General features: G+C 37.6%; 1 protein-coding gene across 1 annotated transcript in view; it reads right to left on the bottom strand.

Annotated features, from left to right (window-relative positions):
• si:ch73-40a2.1 (tyrosine-protein kinase receptor TYRO3) overlaps positions 1-11,534 on the bottom strand; it is a 30,495-nt gene extending 18,961 nt beyond the window's left edge. The window contains exons 1-5 of the mRNA XM_062993126.1: positions 11,441-11,534; positions 9,077-9,138; positions 6,673-7,282; positions 2,828-2,983; positions 475-798 (exon numbers count right to left, since the gene is read on the bottom strand). Of these exons, the coding sequence (XP_062849196.1) occupies positions 475-798; positions 2,828-2,983; positions 6,673-7,282; positions 9,077-9,138; positions 11,441-11,534 (1,246 nt within the window). The remainder of the gene's footprint in view (positions 1-474; positions 799-2,827; positions 2,984-6,672; positions 7,283-9,076; positions 9,139-11,440) is intronic.
• Between the last annotated feature and the right edge of the window lie 5,363 nt (positions 11,535-16,897).

A 16,897-nucleotide genomic window follows, 5' to 3' on the forward strand; every position in this document is an offset into this window, starting at 1 on the left:
AGAGAGTTCTTTGCCATGAGGTGCCATGTTGAATATCCAGTGGCCAGTATGAGAGAATTGTACCCAAAACACCAAATTTAACAGCCCTGCTCCCCATTTACACCTGGGACCTTGACACATGACACCAGGGAGGGACAACGACACATTTGGGCACAATTTGGACATGTTCACTGTGGGGTGTACTCACTTATGTTGCCAGCTATTTAGACATTAATGGCTGTGTGTTGAGTTATTTTCAGAAGACAGTAAATCTACACTGCTATACAAGTTGTACACTGACCTCTAAGTTATATCCAAGTTTCATGTCTATAGTGTTGTCCCATGAAAAGATATAATGAAATGTGAGGGGTGTACTCACTTTTGTGATACACTGTAGATCATTACGTAAACTAACAAACCAGTTGCTGAATTTAAACATTTGAAATTAACAAAACATGTTTAATTACTGAATTAAAGCTGAGAATCATTACTCACACACAGCAATGGACTGATCAGACCCATCTCTGCTAAGTATCGCAGATATTCTGTTGTGAGCACAGACAGTAAACAGGTAGCTCACATGCGGTTGCAGTCCAGTAATGTTGACCTCAGTCTCAACCAGCTCTGTGGATCCTGGAATAAACAATGGAGAACCAAGACATGGCTCCCACTGAACATGGGACTCAGTTTTCTGTCTACATGACACATCGTACATTATTTCCTCTCTTCCACCCAGATCTTCAGGTGCGACCCAGTTTAAAACCAGGGCCGTGTCATTCAAGCGATGAATGCTTAGGTTGCGTGGTCGTGTTGGAGGTCCTAAAGAGAAAGAATGGTAGTGAATGGAAGTGTCTATTAGACACTTGTTTACAGCTTGGTCTAATCTATATGACTATCATTTCGAGACCAATTGTAGGAGGTAACGTGCTCCATTTACTTTATTGATCAATTACAGTTATAATGGCTACATCTAAGGTACATCTAATAGACATCTAAGGTAGAAATATTTCATTGAAAGCAACTCACAGAGACACATCAACTGTTGTAAGATTACAGAATAATCTGGTAGTCGTGTTCAAGTGGTCATGAGGATTTTGGCATCAAGTCTGACTCAATAGCTTTTACTGTAAAGGTCAATTTTTCATTTTCATGAATTCTGACAGCAGCACATGGACATTAAAAGTGTTTGTATCCTTGACTGACTCATTAGTGCCACTGCTTTAATATAACCAAAAATATAATTAAAACAAAATATACTTTTAGTAATGTTTTAAATATATTGTAATTATAATAGTAGTTTTGATTACAAATCCTGTTTACTCCTACTCTTAATATATTTTTCTGTGGCTGAATATCAAATAGTGCAAGGTTCTGCAATGCATCAAATACATACACCGACCCGACATAACATTATAACCACTGACAAGTTAAGTGAATAACACTGATTATCTCTTCATCACAGCACCTGTTAGTGGGTGGGATATATTAGGCACCAAGTAAACATTTTATCCTCAAAGTTGATGTGTTAGAGGCAGGAAAAATGAGCAAGCGTAAGGATTTGAGCGAGTTTGACAAGAGCCAAATTGTAATGGCTAGGCGACTGGGTCAGAGCATCTCCAAAACAGTATCTATCAGTATCTATCATAAGTGGTCCAAGGAAGGAACAGTGGTAAACCAGCCACAGAGTCATGGGCGGCCAAGGCTCACTGATGCATGTAGGGGGTGAAGGCTGGCCCGTGTGGTCCGATCCAACAGACGAGCTACTGTAGCTCAGATTGCTGAAGAAGTTAATGCTGGTTCTGATAGAAAGGTGTCAAAATACACAGTGCATCGCAGTTTGTTGTGTATGGGGCTGCATACCCGCAGACCAGTCAGGGTGCCCATGTTGACCCCTTTCCACCTCCGAAAGCGCCAACAGTAGGCATGTGATCTGGCATGAGTTGGCCTGGTCTGATGAATCATGTTTTCTTTTACCTCACATGGATGGCCGGGTAAGTGTGCATCACTTACCTGGGGAACACATGGCACCAGGATGCACTATGGGAAGAAGGCAAGCTGGTGGAGGCAGTGTGATGCTTTGGGCGCTGTTCTGCTGGGAAACCTTGGGACCTGCCATCCATGTGGATGTTACTTTGACACGTACCACCTACCTAAGCATTGTTGCAGACCATGTACACCCTTTCATAGAAACGGTTTTCCTGATGGCTGTGGCCTCTTTCAGCAGGATAATGAGCCCTGCCACAAAGCAAAAATGGTTCAGGAATGGTTAGAGGAGCACAACAAATTTGTTGTGAGTTTGAGGTGTTGACTTGGCCTCCAAATTCCCCAGATCTCAGTCTAATCGAGCATATGTGGGATGTGCTGGACAAACAAGTCTGATCCATGGAGGGCCCATTTCACAACTTACAGGAGTTAAAGGATCTGCTGCTAACATCTTAGTGCCAGATACCACAGCACACCTTCAGGGGTCTAGTAGAGTACATGCCTCGACGGGTCAGGGCTGTTTTGGCAGCAAAAGGGGGACCAACACAATTTAAGAATGTGGTCGTAATGTTATGAAATTTTGAATTACTATGTTTGTTTAAATTATTTATGCAGGAAAACAAGTTCTAGGTGATATTAAATATTTAGAAAGGCTAACTGTATAAGGCTAACGTTTTTACTTGTTTACAGTGAATGCTATTGATCTCATCACCATCATGACCACTGCTTTTTATACAACATGTTCAAATAACAGTCCTTTCATTTAAGTAACAGTCCTTTTTTAAATCTATCAACATATGGATGTTCAGCATACTACATTACCACTTCATTAATGACAAACTTGAAAACAAACACAGTTACGCACTTGAACAACCAAGTTGTGGTGGGGCATTCTGTAGACGGGCATATCCATTGTTACACTCGCACTCTGATGCACCTTTCAGTGATGTTTTGCTATTAGGGGGGCAAAGCCGACATTCTCCACTATCATTGACGGCTTTGTAGCTGCCCAAATCACAAGCTAAAACAAAAAGATGAAAATAAATAATTACATTCATGGCAAATACAAGACAAAATGTTACAGTTGATGTTTTTTCATATATGTTTTTGATGGTCTAGTTACTTCATTTAAAGAACTAACTGAATGTCTTGCAAAATTCTAAAGCTACTCAATGAATCATTGTTGGTGTTGTTACAGCACTTTCTTTCTCTATTTTTTGAGTGACTGTTTCCATAGCGGCCACTTAGTACGAAAGACCTTTGAAGCCAATGCCCCACACCTCTCACTGAAAGATCTATTCATAATTCATTCATTTCTGCTAACTGCTCTGTCCTGTTCGGGGTGAAATTTTAACTCTGGGACATCAGGACCAATATGTTGTGCAGCACACACTCTACCAGCTGCACTAGTAAATCACCAAAACACATCTGCATTTAAAGCATTTATGAGACTCTTTTATCAAAAGCAACTTACAGTTGTGTCAGTTGAAGTTATTAAGAGTTAAGGGTCTTGAGCTACCACAGGCTAGTAACTTTATTTAAGCAATAACAGTAGATGTACTGTATTTGTTAAACAGATAAAATGCATTTCCTAAGTTGAAATAATTTAAATATACCCCTCCCCCCCTTAAAAACGAGGATTTATAACTTTTCTACATAGATTTCTCTGGCACAAGAAAGGTGAGGCTTATGACCAGAAGAATTCAATCCCCAGTGTCAAGACTGGACATGGGTCAGTGATGATGTGCAGGAACTGGCAAAATTGGCTGGATGACTGGCATCATGGAATCATCCAATCACCAAGTCATTTTGAAGAGTGAAAATCAACATTGCTGATATTTGGACTCTTCAGCAAAACAATAATTCCAAGCACACTTCCAAGTCCAAAGCTTGGTTAAGGAATCCTAGTGACATCTAAACTAAGCATTAGTCTTCGGATTTAAATCCCACAGAAAATCTTTGGTGGGATTTAACAAAAGCAGAGACAGCACAAATGCCATCAAACCTCAATGAGCTGAAAGCTTTTGTATGAGAAGAATGGGCAACAATACCACAAGAGAGATGTCAGAAACTTGTTAGCACTAGTAGTATAATAGTGCACAGTGACATTTCTAGAGAGCTAGATGTTTTTCATTTAAGCTCAAAACTATGTTACTTATTAAAATTGCTTGCATGTATCAATAAATATCTTTTATCTGTTTATTAAGACTTGTATATTTTTTATTAAATTCTATACATATGTACAGCAAAACATTAAAATACAGTGCATTTATTAGACTCGGATTATTAACATATTAACTTGCAAACAGACTAACTCCTATACTCTTAAATACAGACCCAATTTTTAAAAAACTTATGACATTTTGTAAAATGCAATAAAAACAAGCGTTTCTTCCTTTAAAAACACTATTTGTTTATTCTTTTGTATTTTGTAAATATAAATTACTCTTGAATTTAATTCCTGCAATACACCCCAAAAAAGTTGGGACGGGGCAAATTAATAGATAATGGTTTATAGAACATTCAAGTTATGCCACTTTGATGGATCCACCAAAGGATCAGTTTTGGCAAGCAAAGATGGTTTTTTTTTTAACATCTACCATACTTAATATTATAGGAAGGTTTACGGAATCTGCGTGACCTTCTAGCTCTTTATGCGTTGCATTAAAAACCACTGTGCTATGTAGTGGACTATGAAGAGTGTGTTTCTTTGGTCTTACACAATAAACTGCGCAAAAAATATTGGCCAATTGCTTTGGAAAGCAACACAGCAACTTTTTTTTACTCTTAAAAGTAATGATATGTCACTTTAGAACACAAATTATATTTTTGTCATTATGATTCACATTTTGTTAATATTAAAAACATTATTACCAAGTGGGGAACAGCCTTTTTAAATAGTTAGAAATAAAACATATAAAAGCTAGTTGATAATAGTAAGATGGCAATTTGTATTATTTCATTAAACGTGAAAATGTTCAAACAATTTAACTTGTTTTTTTAAATTAAGGTGTTTATGCTTAATTAAAGCCATAAAAGCAAGTAGCTAGTAAGGTAAAATGTTGCACAACTAAAATTACCATATATGGTTAAAAGAAAGGTATTAGGCTATAACACTTACCAAAATTAGTCTTATGGGCCACACAAATACATTAACTTAAAGTATTAATATGTACATTAATATTTATTTATTTATTAGGATTTTAACGTCATGTTTTACACACTTTGGTTACATTCATGACAGGAATGGTAGTTACTTGTTACACAAGATTCATCAGTTCACAAGTTTTAATGTCAAACACAGTCATGGACAATTTAGTATCTCCAATTCACCTCACTTGCACGTCTTTGGACACGGGGAGAACATGCAAACTCCACACAGAAAGGACCCGGACCGCCCCACCTGCATCGAACCCAGAACCTTCTTGCTGTGAGGCAACAGTGCTACCCACTGAGCCACTGTGCCCCCACTGTGCATTGTTAAAGTACAAAAATAGGGGTTGCACCTCTAAAAAATGCCATAAAGAATCATGCTAACTTTTCTTACATGATCATTGTTTAAGTTAAGAAAATTTAAAAGCAAATAAATGTTAATCAAAAATTAAAATTAAAATTCACCTTCATATACATTAGGGGAGTTTATTTGAAACATGAAAAAATCCAAGACCTATGTATGAGCCATGAGTGTAAATTTGCTGTTAATAAATTAATATTTGTAATAACACTCTTACATCTCTTTAATTTTTTAATGTCTCACTAAGACCAGATGTGCATGTAAGGGTTTCAGGTATGACTGGGTGTGTGTGTGAGTGTAGTTTTTATCGAAGAGGAACCATCATGGCTTTCTAGGCCCTTAGGGAGGGCCTAAGATAATCTATAAATAATATATAATAGTATGTGTTCACTTTGAATTTTATTGTATTTACTCATAATTTGACAATAAACATTTAAACAAATACAAATCCAAGTAAATAAATCTTTTATATCTGCCTATTCAATTTGTGTAGGAATGTGAAGATGTAAATTAAAGAAGCCCTTTTGTTGACCTCTGCTATTGCTAGAAATAATGTTGTGCTGTGATTGTTGGTCCAGCTATAAATTCTCAGAGGACCAAGCAATAGACGCTAATTTCAAATGACAGTAAAATTGACCAATTATGCTGTCCCTCTAAAAGCGTGGGCTTTGTTATTGTTAACTTTATGACAAGTTCTACTCGCTGAGCCAGTTCGCTGAGCCAGCTGCATAACATCTGTCTGCACAGCAGTGTGGGCGTGAGTTTTGTACTTTGACCCATTATCTCTATATTCCTCCGAAGTAAACTTGTGTGATGACAAGTATGGTGTGGTTCCATTTTTAAGGCTGATTTATCATCTTAATTTTTGTTTCTTTATATTGATATAGAAACAACTCAACACAACAACACAATTTTAAATTGGTTACCAAGACTGTATACTTTAGTGATACAGGCTCCAGAGTAGGGGTTAGAGAGCAGAGGTTTAAAAGTACAAAAAAAGCAGCAAACCATGACTTTTAAACCTCTGCCCTCTGCAAATCTTTTGTTTGAAGGTTTAGCTGTTGGCACACTGGTATAGCTTGTGTCAGTCACAGCTCAGCAGGTAATGCATTAAGACCAAAACTGCCTGAACGTTTTGTGAACTTCAAATGACAAAGCCCAAAATATGAGCTAGAATGGTAAATAGTACCACTGACCTTTGCACATGTCCCCATCTGTTTGATAACCTGCTCCACAGACACAAGACCCTTGCATTACACTCCACTCTCCATTTGACTGGCACTCAATCATTGGAGCTGAAACTTCCTTAGCACCATCCACACATTGGCCTCTGGTCCACTCTGAGCTGGCTGACGCTTCTCCAAAACTAGTCTGGTTTGCCGTAAACCCTGGACATTTTATATAGAAGACCCGCACAGAGGAAATGAACATGCAGGATCCACTGTAGGAAAAACCTAGATGAAAGCCTTTTTGCGAGATCTTTCCAAGATTCAAACCCTGAGCATGGTGCAGGTGTTTTTCCACATCTTCAATGCTAACTTGAGAAAAAGACATACGAGCTACAACCTCATTCACTTTTCGTCCTGAGCCAGGACTGTCCACGGGTTCGTTCGACTCTAACAACTGAATAATAACAGGTATTTGGTCATCCTGAGCAAACAGCAAATCCAAACTGAGTTCATGAGCTTCCTTTTTTGGTATCCACTTAGTCCACAATGTTTTTAACTTGTTTTTTAATTTGAACTCACAGCCTTGGTAGACAGAGTGAGCCGAGTCCAGCCCGAGTTTCATGGTTGTCTCTTGCCACTACAATCAGAGTAAATACAATTAATCTAATGATTTCAATATGCATGAACACACACTTATTTAACAGCAGTTCACTTATTTGCCACTTACTTAGAATTTAGCTAGACATTTGACTGGCAGACTTTAGTGGAACAAAAGTATTTAACCCCAGAAAGTTTTTAATTTTAATGTAATTAACAAAAATGGAAATTGATTCCAGTAAATTCACCAAGGAATGGCTTAAAATAAAAAAATGTAGAGTTCTGGAATGGCCAAAAGCCCGGATCTTAATCCTACTGACATGCTGTGGGGTGATTTGAAACGGGCTGTGCATGCAAGAAACCCCTCAAACCTCACACAGCTGAAGAAATTCTGCATGGAGGAGTGGAAAAAACTTTCTCCCAGTCGATGTCAGAGACTGGTAGATGGTTACAGGAAACGTCTAATTGAGATTATTTCAGCCAAAGGGGGAAATACCAGTTATTAGGACATAGGGTGTCCTAACGGTTTTCTCACAATCAATGTCCATTTTTGTTCATTACATTTTACAACTTGTGTTTAAAAGTACGTTTTTCAGTTTTATTTGTTTAGTTATGTAAGCTCCATCTCTCAGTACTGTTCAAATAAAGCTCAAATGTCCATATGTATAAATATGTTCAAAAAGACAAAGGTTCTCATGGGGTGTCCTAACTTTTTCACATGACTGTATACATAATACTTTTATTTGGACACCCATTTCAATCACTTAATTTTAGTTATCACATTGCTAAAAAGTGTATACACTTAATGAAATAAAATAAATGCCTCCAATTTTGGCAACAGTTTGGGAAAGGTTACCTTCTGTTCCAGCATGACCATACCCCTGTGCACAAAGTAAAATGTACACATGGTTTGACGAGTTTGATGTGGAGGAAGCCCAGACCACAACCCCACTGGAATGTGCCTTTTCTCACAAATGCTTTGGAAATGCCTTTTCAGAGAAGTGGAGGCTGTTAACTGTCACATATGGGTTGGGGGGTGTGGGGGGTACTCTAATGGGATGTCCAGCAGGCTCAAAGTCAGGTTAATTTGTCCATAAAGTGTATGTAAATGTTACATTGAAATGAGTTGTCAATAATAATGACACAAAACACAAAGTTAACACAATTATACCTAGTTTTAATACAAATGGCTATTGCTTAGAAAAATATTTCACAATTGGATGCCAGAGCACACTGTCCAGCAGAAGATTTTGGAACCATAATAACGACTGAACAGAATCTGACTGAACAAAAAAAAGTAGGCGAAAGGGTTTATTTCACCCCCACTAGAGTAGTTGGCTGAGGAAAAAAAGAACTAAATATATTACATGAAACAAAAAAGGCTAAACTGTCCAAAGGTCATCAGTGGGGTCTCCCTGCTCACAGGGATAGCACTGGAGGTCTGTCATTGCTATTTTGGCGCAACTTAAATAATGAACTTTTATTTAAAAAAATATAAACTCTTATTTTGCCACTATTTCAACTTTTTTGTTGCAGACATCAAATACAAAATTTAATTTTTACAAAATACGTTTTTACAAAATACAATTAAGTTTAAGCCTAAAATCACCAGTATTTTTTTTGTACTTTTATCAGTTAAGTAAATGTTCAAGAAAATGAACTAAAATTCTTTTCATTGCGTTTTACAAAATGTCCTCATGGAAATTGGGTTTGTATATATTATCACTTAAAAGATATCTGTTTATATTTAAAGAGAACACATTAAAAGTAAATGAAATCACAAAAATGGCAGAATCTTTTACATTATCTTTACTGGCTTTGATGTGCTACTTACTGCATTTCCTGGCTGTGAGATCCACTGCAGACTTCTCTCTGATGTAGAGTCTAATATTTCCTCTACAACAGTAAACAAACATAATTGTGGTTATTATGACACGTTAAAGTACTGATTACACTGCAAACTTTCTACGAAATCATTTAACAGGCTTTGTTTCAGCATGTGCACTACATATATGTTAATATCAAAATAGGATGGTAGTGTGTACCCCAAATGTTTTTGTAATTTAAAGAATGTTTTAAATAATTTAGAACTTTTTAAAAGAATAGTAAATACATAAACTGTGAGCCTTCATAAAAACATTACACTTAACATCTACTTTTAAAAAATATGGTTATATTATAATTTAATTATGCAGTGGGTTGGAATTAGATGCCTTTTTAATAATGCTACTAGCTGGAGACCACTAGTGACAATGCTTCTATTTTTAAATTAAGAACCATATAATCAGCGTAACACTATTAACAGATACAAGCTTTTTGTTTAGAAGAACTATTTCACTGCTGACACAATCCCTTAATTTTAATGCATCCATAATTCACTCTGTCACAATGTTACTTAGTATAAAAGTGTGGCCCATATGTATAATAGAAAAAGTGTTACCTTAAGTTTATGATGAGTAGTTTAAATTCACTTGTCTAATGTCTGAACATTTGCTTTAATGAAAAGGAAGACTCAAAGAATAAATATATACATTGCCTGGCCAAACCACCTGGATTTAACTAAGCAAATAGGTAAGAGCCTCCCACTGGATAATTACTGCATGGGTGATTATGTTTCAGCTGGCAACAAGTTATTTAACCCTAACTGATGCAGTGAGTAGCTTCTCATTTGTTAAACAACCATGTCGAAAGACACATCCTGTGGTCATGGAAAAGATGTTAATCTGTTTCAGAAGGGTCAAATGATTGGCATGCATCAAGCAGAGAAAACATCTAAGGAGAAGCTGAAACTACTAAAACCGGGTTAAGAACTGTCCAACACATTATTAAAAAGTGGGGAAACATCATCTTCGAGGAAGGAATGTGGTCGGAAAAAAATCTTGAATGATCGTGATCGGCGATCACTTAAACATTTGGTGAAATCAAATGGTAGAAAAACTACAGTAGAACTCAGGGATATGTTTAGTGAAAGTAAGAGAATTTCCACACACACAATGCGAAGGGAACTCAAGGGATTGGGACTAAACAGCTGTGTAGCCTTACAAAAACCACTTGTCAGTGAGGCTAACCGGCAACAACGGCTTCAATTTGCTAGGGAGCATAAAGATTGGACTGATGAAGAATGGAAGAAGGTCATTTGGTCTGATGAGTCCAGATTTACCCTGTTCCAGAGTGATGGGCGCATCAGGGTAAAAAGAGAGGCAGCTGAAGCGACGCACCCATCAAGCCTAGTGCCTACCGTACAAGCCTGTGGGGGCAGTGCTATGATCTGGGTTTGCTGCAGTCGGTCAGGTCTAGGTTCAGCAACGTTATGTGCCCAAAGAATGAGGTCGGCTGACTACCTGAATATACTGAACGACCAGGTTATTCCATCAATGGATTTTTTCCTCCCTGATGGCACGGGCATATTCCAAGATGACAATGCCAGGATTCATCGGACTCAAATTGTGAAAGAGTGGTTCAGGGAGCATGAGACATCATTTTCACACATGGATTGGCCACCACAGAGTCCAGACCTGAACCCCATTGAGAATCTGTGGGATGTGCTGGAGAAGACTTTGCACAGTGGTCCAAATCTCCCATCATCAATACAAGATCTTGGGGAAAAATTTATGCAGCTCTGGACAGAAGTAAATGTTGTGACATTGCAGAAGCTTGTGGAAACGATGCCACAGCGAATGCGTGCCGTAATCAAAGCTAAAGGCGGTCCAACCAAATATTAGAGTGTGTGACCTTTTTTTTGGCCAGGCAGTGTATATTAAAACTTGTACATATTAAAAAATGTACATGTAATTGAGCTTTATGAAAGATTTGTCAGGAAAAATGCACATCTATTAATTTTTAAAGGAATCATTTACTTATGCCTATTAACCAGTAGACCTGAATACTAGGCAGACAGTCTACCTTCTGCATGTTGTTGGAAGGTGGACAAAAACTCAGAGGAAATGCACACACACCTATGTCCTATGATACCCTTGCTTTAATGATACTGATTCAGAAATGTTCTCCTGAACAACGAAAATGAATGGATATAAATGTAAACAATCAGTGTTTCTTTCACTGTTGAGAAAACACTAGCAACTTAAAAGCAGAAATATATAAAGCACATTAAACTGTTTTGTTACAGATGTGAATGATGAATGATTTATTTAAGTAACACACCAAAACTTTTTGCATAATGTAACAATGGTTTTCTTACCTTTAATTGGGCTGAACTGCGCAGACGCGCCCGACAATGCAACTGAAAACAAGTAGTAATGCGACAGTAAACAGAGAACGACGCGCATATCCATTACAAATAGTCCGATTATAAAACCAGTCCAGAGTCCTTAAAGAGAAATAAAAATAAACCGGGCAGTAATTAAGAAGTAATCTGACAATACCTCAAAACCTGTTTACTTGTTATACACACACACACTCAAACTCAATCTGGTAGACTAGTAGACGCATATTCTGTCAGAGTTTCATGTTAAAGTAAATGTTAAGATAAACATCGAGGTCATTTGATCGTAAGCACTTATTCTAAGAGTACTCACTTACTCTAAGTACCTTCACACCGGTGTTTTTCACTCTGTACTTCAGAATTCCAGCTGACACGGAAGAACAGCCCCTCCCAGAGAGTCCAGCATCGTGTCTCTCACTGCCAATCATATATTCAGCATATACTGCAATCACTCTCAAACATGACAGCTCCACTTACCATATAGAAGCACTTTGTAGTTCTACAATTACTGACTGTAGTCCATCTGTTTCTCTGCATGCTTTGTTAGCCCCCTTTAATTCTGTTCTTCAATACAGAGTAGGTATTATTTGGGTGGTGGATCATTGTCAGCCCTGCGGTGACACTGACATGGTGGTGGTGTGTTAGTGTGTGTTGTGCTGGTATGAGTGGATCAGACACAGCAATGCTGATGGAGTTTTATGGTTTGATGGAGAATAGTCCACCAACCAAAAATATATCCAGCCAACAGCTCCCAGTGGCAGCGTCCTGTGACCACTGATGAAAGTCTAGAAGATGACCAACTCAAACAGCAGCAATAGATAAGCGATCGTCTCTGACTTTACATCTACAGGGTGGACCAACTAGGTAGAAGTGTCTAATAGAGTGGACAGTGAGTGGACACGGTATTTAAAAACTCCAACAGCGCTGCTGTGTCTGATCCACTCATACCAGCACAACACACTAACACACCACCACCATGTCATTGTCACTGCAGTGCTGAGAATGATCCACCACCTAAATAATACCTGCTCTGTGGTGGTCCTGTGGTTGTCCTGACCATTGAAAAACAGGGTGAAAGCAGGCTAAAAAGTATGTAGAGAAATAGATGGACTACAGTCAGTAATTGTAGAACTACAAAGTGCTTCTATATGGTAAGTGGCGCTGATAAAATGGACAGTGAGTGTAGAAACAAGGAGGTGGTTTTAATGCTATGGCTGATCAGTGACATTTCGTGTCATTAAGCATGAAAAGCGTAAAATTCTGTAGTTGTTGGTTGTTTTCCAAACAGAAAATCGGAATCTATGGATAAAAGTCAAGTTGTTGTAGCCTACTGGTTAAGGTACTGGACTAGTAACCAGAAGGTCGCTGGTTCAGCCTCACCACTGTTAGGTTGCTGCTGTTGGGCCCTTGAGCAAAGCCCTTAAACCACAATTGCTTAGACAATATACAGTCACAGTAATGTAAGTCGCTTTGGATAAAGGTGTCTGTTAAATGCTGAAAACGTGAAATATAAGTTTATTCTTATTTAATTGTCTTATTAATTTTTTAAACATAATCCGTGTGTAAATTATTGACAACCCAAATGCTATCGTTAATTTTAATTCTCTAACCATGGCCCTTGTCTTTTTTAGCTTTCTCAGCACTCTCATGCATTTTCCCTGACCAAAGGCTGCCTAAATAAAACAGAGCACTTTTACTAGAGACTGAATCAATTACAGTGGTACCTTGTACCTCAACGTCCCCTAAACTCCAAAACTTTAAAACTCAACGCCCTTCGTTGAGAAATTTGTACCCGTAAACTCAACGTGTTCAGTTTGGTTTTTAAAAATGTATTTATTTAATTTTAAATTAACAATTAACAGTCACTTTGTTTAGCACTCGGCTTGTGCTGTGCAGTAAAACATAATCAAAGTGTGAATATAAGACGAATCTGCATTTATGTGGAATAACCGTCATATCCACTCTGAAAGCTCCACATGTATCTGTGTTTGGCTTGATTCTCCTCCTGTTTCACTTTTAAACTTGTGTTATAGCTCGGGGCTTTGAGAAATTTTAAGAATCTGTTTTTTTTCGAGAGTCTAAAGCGCTTATCGAAAAAAAAAAACTTAACGTGACTTAATGTATTAAAAGAATGACACAGGAGCACTAAACTTCTCTTAAAGTTCTCTCCACTAATTAAATTCCCTCTCATTGTTTTAGTGCAACAAGTCACGTTAAGTTTTGTGCACCGCCACACTCTATAGAAAATAACGCCACAGCCAGCACAAAAGCTGTTTTGTCACTTCTCATGTGAATGCGCCTTTACTAAACAGAACACGATATTCCAAGATCAAGCATCTCAACAATTAAGAAGCATGGGGAAACAATACAGAAGTAAAGGTAAAGAGCAGGTTTTATTGTATTTTTTATTTGTATTTTTTATTTATTTCAACTGTATTTCAGTGTTTTTTTATATGTGTTTTATTTTCAGTGTATACGTGTCAAAAACAACCCCATTATTTTACATTAGCCTAAATATATGCAGTTCCACAGAGCCATGGAATGCATTAACAGGTTTCCCATACATCCTTATGGGTAAAAAATACTTTGAAACTCAACGCCTTTTAAACTCAACGTCACTCCCAGAACCAAATGACGTTGGTTCACAGCAGCAATTGGACACACCTGCCAAGACATAGGGAATAAGCTCTTCTCAAACAGTGACCGTAATGAAGAGCCAGGTTTTCATGTCCCATGTTGCTTTGTAGGAACCAATAAACAGCTACGGCACCACCAACACCTTGTCTAGATCAGGCCATAGCTCCAAACTAGATGACTGAGCCTGGAAGACAATGATCAAGCTGCCAGCTTTAAAGAACTTTATGACTAAAATTGGGCGGCTGTGCATGTGACAACAATATCATGAGTTTTACATTAAAACAAACACAACACACTACCCGAAATACACCATACCTACTGTGAAGCATGGTGGTGACAGCATTATTTTGTGGGTGTGTTCTTCTTTACTGGGAATTGGGCAGTTGATCATTATTGAAAAAAACATCTATGCTTCAAAGTCTTGGTAAAAACATGCGGCTCACTAATAGACAGTTAAAGATAGACAGGTGGTTCACCTTTTGGCATGGCAAAAAACTAAACACATCACTAAAACAATGCAGTGTTTTAAATATAGGATGCTGAAGTTGTGAAGTTGACAGAGAATCTGTGGATGGACGTGGAAGAGAGCAGTCATTACCACTCACCACAAAATGTGACTGAATTAGTAAATATTGTAAAAAGTAAAAAAAAAGCTGGTAGAGACATATCCTAACCCACTGATGGCTGTAATTAAGATAAATGTGGCTGTACAATGTATTAAATCATGGAACTGATTGGTTTTTCATTTCTGTTGTTTCACTTCATCTCATTTCCATTTCATGTGGTGCACCAGTTGATATGGTTGCGGTGCCACTCGTTCATTGCCAGTCCTCGCTTGTTGAGGGTTTCCTATCTTTCCTTTTGATGAAGATATATTGTGACAACCAGTTTTCAGTTCTGCACTATCCTTGTTCTGTCCATGTTCTCTGTAGTAGGCTGCTGATGTGATTGTATTTCATTTATTACTTTGGTTATTACCTTATTTATTTGTGATTTATTTCTGATTGCCCACTTTTTTATTCTTTTAGGTGCAGGACTTAGCTTGTGCTTAACTCACCCCTTTACATGATGTTCCTGCTTTCTCCAATTGGCTAACAATCTCTAATATTTTCCTAATATTCATTGTCTCAGGGTAAAGTTTCCAAAACAGCAGCATTTTGCTATTGTGCCTAAACTTGTGTCTTTTTCCATTACTACACAATGTCTTTCACTTCTTCTTTTTTTCCTTGTATTTAACTTGATCATGAGACCAAAGCTTCCCACTTTGTTTCCAAAGAATTTTAAAAAGGCATGGTAATGATATGGCACAATCATATGTAATGATTAATATGATATGTTGTTCATATTAGAGCCATAACGATGCAAATTTATTCACAGAGAAATTCATTAATTCGATGTCTGTTGCGGTCATGGTTGTGGTGGGTCTGATGTATTGAGCGAAAGGCGAGACACACCCTGGACAGGTGCCCTGTCCATCACAGGACACACACACTCACATTTACTAGCACCAGTTGGCCTTACTGCATGTCTGTGAACTTGTGGTAAGAAACCGGAGCACCCGGAGAAAACAGGGAAATTGAAAAATAGTTATTTTTCGTACTTAATGAAGTGCACTGTGTGCATAAACACACACCTCTGAGACATTTAAATGAAATTAATATTCCAAATAAAATGGTTCTAAACATCTTACTATGATGTGACCACTGTAAACAATCATGGAACTGTTAAGAAGTAATTAGTTTAAATTACTTGACTAAATCTATTTAATATCAAGACATATGAAAGACAACTAAAAGACAAAAGTTTACATGCATGTAAAAGTATATGTATATTTACTTCATGTGATTATTGGGAAATCAATGATTTACGCAATTTTTAATTATAAATTTTTACTATCCACTTCATTATGGTTAAATGTCACAGGCAAATATGTAATTATCAATGTATAATTAAATTATAAACAATAATATAATTATAGAATTTGCACCTATTTAAGGTAGTCACTCCACCTTGTATTGGATTTGTAAGGAATCCAGAGTACCTGAAGGATGCCCATGCAGAGACTCTAAAATAACATTCATAACTTATTTAACTCTAGAAGCAAGAATAAAACCCACACAGATCAACATTAAAACCACCTCCTTGTTTCTACACTCACTGTCCATTTTATCAGCTCCACTTATCATATAGAAGCACTTTGTAGTTCTACAATTACTGACTGTAATCCATCTGTTTCTCTGCATGCTGTTCTTCAATGGTCAGGACTCTCCCAGGACCACTACAGAGCAGGTATTATTTGGGTGGTGGATCATTCTCAGCAGTTAGTGTGTGTTGTGCTGGTATGAGTGGATAAGACACAGCAGCGCTAATGGAGTTTTAAACACCTCACTGTCACTGCTGGACTGACAATAATCCACCAACCAAAAATATCCAGCCAACTGTGACCACTGATGAAGGTCTCGAGGATGACCAACTCAAACAGCAGCAATAGATAAGCGATCGTCTCTGACTTTACATCTACAAGGTGGACCAACTACGTAGGAGTGTCTAATAGAGTGGACAGTGAGTGGACACAGTATTTTAAAACTTCAGCAGCGCTGCTGTGTCTGATCCACTCATACCAGCACAACACACACTAACACACCACCACCATGTCATGCAGTGCTGAGAATGATCCACCACCTAAATAATACCTGCTCTGTGGGGGTCCTGACCATTGAAGAACAGGGTGAAAGGAGGCAAAAAAGTATGAAGAGAAATAGATGGACTACAGTCAGTAATTGTAGAATATGATAA

This window comes from Trichomycterus rosablanca, chromosome 4 (assembly GCF_030014385.1).
Source record: "Trichomycterus rosablanca isolate fTriRos1 chromosome 4, fTriRos1.hap1, whole genome shotgun sequence".
Classification (NCBI taxonomy): domain Eukaryota; kingdom Metazoa; phylum Chordata; class Actinopteri; order Siluriformes; family Trichomycteridae; genus Trichomycterus; species Trichomycterus rosablanca.